This window comes from Phoxinus phoxinus (assembly GCF_949152265.1).
Source record: "Phoxinus phoxinus genome assembly, chromosome: 9".
Lineage (NCBI taxonomy): Eukaryota > Metazoa > Chordata > Actinopteri > Cypriniformes > Leuciscidae > Phoxinus > Phoxinus phoxinus.
In genome coordinates, this window is record NC_136884.1 from 17846708 (window position 1) to 17850660 (window position 3953).

The 3953-nt window shown below is 40.8% G+C and overlaps 1 protein-coding gene across 1 annotated transcript in view; it reads left to right on the forward strand.

Moving 5' to 3' along the window:
- Positions 1-826: 826 nt before the first annotated feature.
- Positions 827-3953, forward strand: part of tafa5a (TAFA chemokine like family member 5a) — a 147538-nt gene continuing 144411 nt past the window's right edge. Inside the window, exon 1 of the mRNA XM_079622156.1 lies at positions 827-1604. Coding sequence (XP_079478282.1) covers positions 1493-1604 — 112 coding nt within the window. The 5' untranslated portion in view covers positions 827-1492. The remainder of the gene's footprint in view (positions 1605-3953) is intronic.

Here is a 3953-nt window from a genome sequence, read left to right on the forward strand (position 1 = left end):
TAGTGGGGGAGTTTTACCTGTGATTTAGGATACAGTCAGTGCATTGCATGCTTGTCATTTTCATTTAAATGTAACTAAACAGTCGATAGTGATTCGTTTGGTTCCCTAAAATGAGCTTCATGTGATAAATTAGCAGGTTTTATTTAAGTCAAATTTAGCATTTGATATGACTTAATCAAGTCAATTCAAGTCAACTTTATTTATATATAGCACTTTTTATAATAAATATTGTTTCAAAGCAATTTTACAGTGATAACAGAGAAAGAATGCAACAAAAAAAAAGGAAAATAATGCAACAAAAAATGTTTTACCTGATAAAGAATAAGAGTTTTTGGATAGGATAGTATTTGGATAAGGTGATTTATTGGTGTCATAATAATTATAACAAGTGTTAGATCAGATAAACATATCTCCATATTGTAAAAGTAACACATTTTCTTTTTTGATTGAGATTCCTATATGATCACTTTCTAATGATGATAGTTTGAGTAGGAGCTGTCCATCGCGCGTGGTGCTGAAACTCTCATTTAAAGCTTTGACCTGTCCTCTGCTCTGAGTTTCTGCTCTAAGCTGTTTCTTCACACACACACACACACACACACACACACACACACACACACACACACACACAACCTGTTAGCCGCACGAACACATGCAGCATATGCGACTGAATATAATATAACAAATAACAGATAAAGGTAAAATGATCTGGATGCCACAACAGCACATATAAGTCTAGACTTCAACTTGACGCGACGCTTTAAAAGTAGAAGCTTCAGTTGTAATCAAGGAAGCTGTCTGCACTGCACGCTTAAACCGGTTCCTTAATTATAACAGGAGAGTTTTTTTTTTCGCGTCGTCGCTCGCATGCAGTGCAAGTAAAAGTTGAGGCGGCACGAAGTTTCAGTTCATGTGTCGGTCTGCGCAGCTTCACAGCTCTCTAGATCTTTCCATTTTATCTGCTCACAGCTCTTTATGTTCCTCATCGTCTTTCGATCGAGACTTCGATTCCCTCTTAAGAGAATATTTGGCAAAACCCAGACGTTTCGCGATGGGATCTTTTCTCTGGGAGTCTGAGAGGAAAGCACGTCCTCACAGACCCAACTGAGCAGTTCTTTCGCTAATTTTCTCACGGCGTTGCGACATACATCATTTCATCTTTACCGTGTATATATATTTTTTCGTTTCTCTACACGGAGGTTTGACGCGGCGTCGACAGTTTTAATATTTATGAGAACATCTGAATTCACGCGCCTGATTTGGATTATCCGTTCCCCAGGATACAGAACACTGAATCGATCGCGCGTCAACTAGAGACTTAATTTTCCGATTTTCCCTGGACTTAAAGACTGCCGAAGGTGCTTTTTGGAAATGAGCGGTCCGTTTTCAAAATGTCTTTTTTAAGAATCACTCGTGGAGAGAGACGTTTCCTCAGAGGACGGGAGGGTTTGTAACGCTGAATTTATCGCCGATTTCACGACACGCGTTTTCCATGGCTCCTGCGGTCAGATCGATTAAGCGTAAGGATGCGATTAACTGGCCGAGGATGTCGACAACTTTCTGGGCTGTGTTGCTGTTGACGGCGCTTCTGATCGTGTACTGCGGTGAGTCTGCGGTGTGTGCGATGCGCCTTCGATACGTGTGTGAGGATGTGTAACACTTTATTGATGTGACCTTAAGGATAATGTAGTGTATGCCGTGTCACTCACACATATACACACACACACACAAACAAAGTCATGGAGGCTCATGGAAACGGAAATGTCAAAGCATGTCCTAGACATGACCATATATATGTTTAACTGCCTCAAGGAAAGGGAAAATGTGTAGCATATCCTGGATCTTATGATTGTTAAGTATATTCCTTAATAAGAAAATAAAAATATCTGAAATCCCTTCTTCTAATTGCAAAGATAAAGGAACATGAATGCACAATCAGTCAACTCTGCATTACTCAAACACACAGTTATGCAAATTAAACTTGCATTCCCTCTAAACCATGATATTTTGAAACCTCAGAGAGCATTCAGCTCTGTCCATGGTGTTTATACACTAACATACATTTTAAGCTGAAACTCAAAAGGAAAGTTGTGTTAAACAATAAGTAGATTGTTAGATTGTCACGGCAATTCGCACGCATTTTACGAGGTGGCTAATTCGTACGAATTCATACGACCTCACTCGATTTTTGCTAAATCGTACATATTTTACGACTTACCCGATTCGTATGAATTCGTACGAATGACCTATCTCTGACCCCGCCTCTAAACCCACTCATGACTGGGGTTTAGATGAATCGTACGAATTATAGCCACCTTTTACTCACTCACGAATTGGTCGTGAGAAAGCATTGGATTATCAGACCTCATCGACATTTATAAGAAAAGGCCTTTCCTCTTAAACAACTATATCCAATTAAAGCTCAGTTGATTCATTATTTTAGCTAATAGTTTGAATGAAACTTTCACTAACTCACTCTAAGAAATGCTGGGTTGTTTTAACCCAATTTTGGGTCAAATATGGACAAACCCAAACGTTGGATCAAAAATGCAATTTAAAAATTTAACCCAATGGCTGGGTTTGTCCATATTTGACCCAAAATTGGGTTAAAACAACCCAGCATTTTTTAGAGTGTATAGCACTATAGTCCACATGACTCCGCACACACACACACACACCCACACACACACACACCTGAATCCATGTCTAGAAATGTCGAATAACTTTCAAGTCCCAGGCCTGTTGGGTGGCAGTACATCCGAGAGGATGTTTAGCCGGTGGCACTTTACCTCCAGTACCTTTCCATATCCGAGGAAATATGGAAATGTATGGAAATATGTGCATAGATGTTTCTGCATTCACTCAATTGATCTTCCTGCGATGCCATGATTTATTCTCCGCTTGGCTACAATCAATGTTCTGGATGTTTGTTGTGGGTTAGCAGTCGATTCTTTTTTTTTTTTTTTTTTTTTTTTTGGGGGGGGGTGCCTGTTTTCTCCGTGTCTCTCTCTGTGCACATCGGCTTGTGCATCTCTGCCCCGACCCGCTTGTTGTCTGTGATATTAATCTTCATCTAGATGGGCTGCCCACCGAGCGACATCTCCGTCTGAGTCGCTGTCAAGACCCCCAGACTGGCACCTCGCAGCTCGCCGAGGAGATTGAAAGCATAAACGCAGGGACACAAAACCAAGTTGTGATGGTTGATTTGTTTATTTATAGCCGTAGTCTTGTGCGACGCGTTCACAAACACGACGGAAATTAGGTCTGCAATCCCAGTGAGTCACGCGGTCGCTTGCCTCTTTATATTAGCATCTCACAACAAGTCAAAGTATTCCCCTGCAAATGTCATGGTTGTACAGGAGATTGGGTTTGTTGCGGAGATAGGGAAACAGCAGAACGGTGCTCGCGCTGTACCGCAGCTGCACACATTAATATCAAGCGATGTGATATGATGACAAGGACTGTTTGTAATGACTGTTTAATGAATGATGTGGCTTTGTTCTGTCCGCTGGCTCCCTCCTCTGGATGCTATACTCGACACACGTTTAGTCTTTGTCAGAGCCACAGATGCATTGTTCAAAGTTGCGTTTCGATTGCCGTGGAAACGCAGAATAATTGCTATGTTTGACACCTTTAGAATAACAAGTGTTGGAAATTACTGTTTTTTTTTTCAACTGCTTACACACAAAATCCGTACTTGTCACACCATTTCTGAAACCTGACAGTCAAACACCAGAGCCACACACCAAATATGCTAATTCTCTGCCTTTTTGCAAACCACAACACATGATTCTCTATGTAACACACACAAATCTAACAGGAAGTATCTTGATTTGCATTTTTCAAACACAACCAATCAGAATGCCGCACTAATTTATCAGTGCCTCACACTAACTCACACGTGGAAACACTCATTGCTTTACTTACAGTAACGCCAAACAAGAATAGGCCTG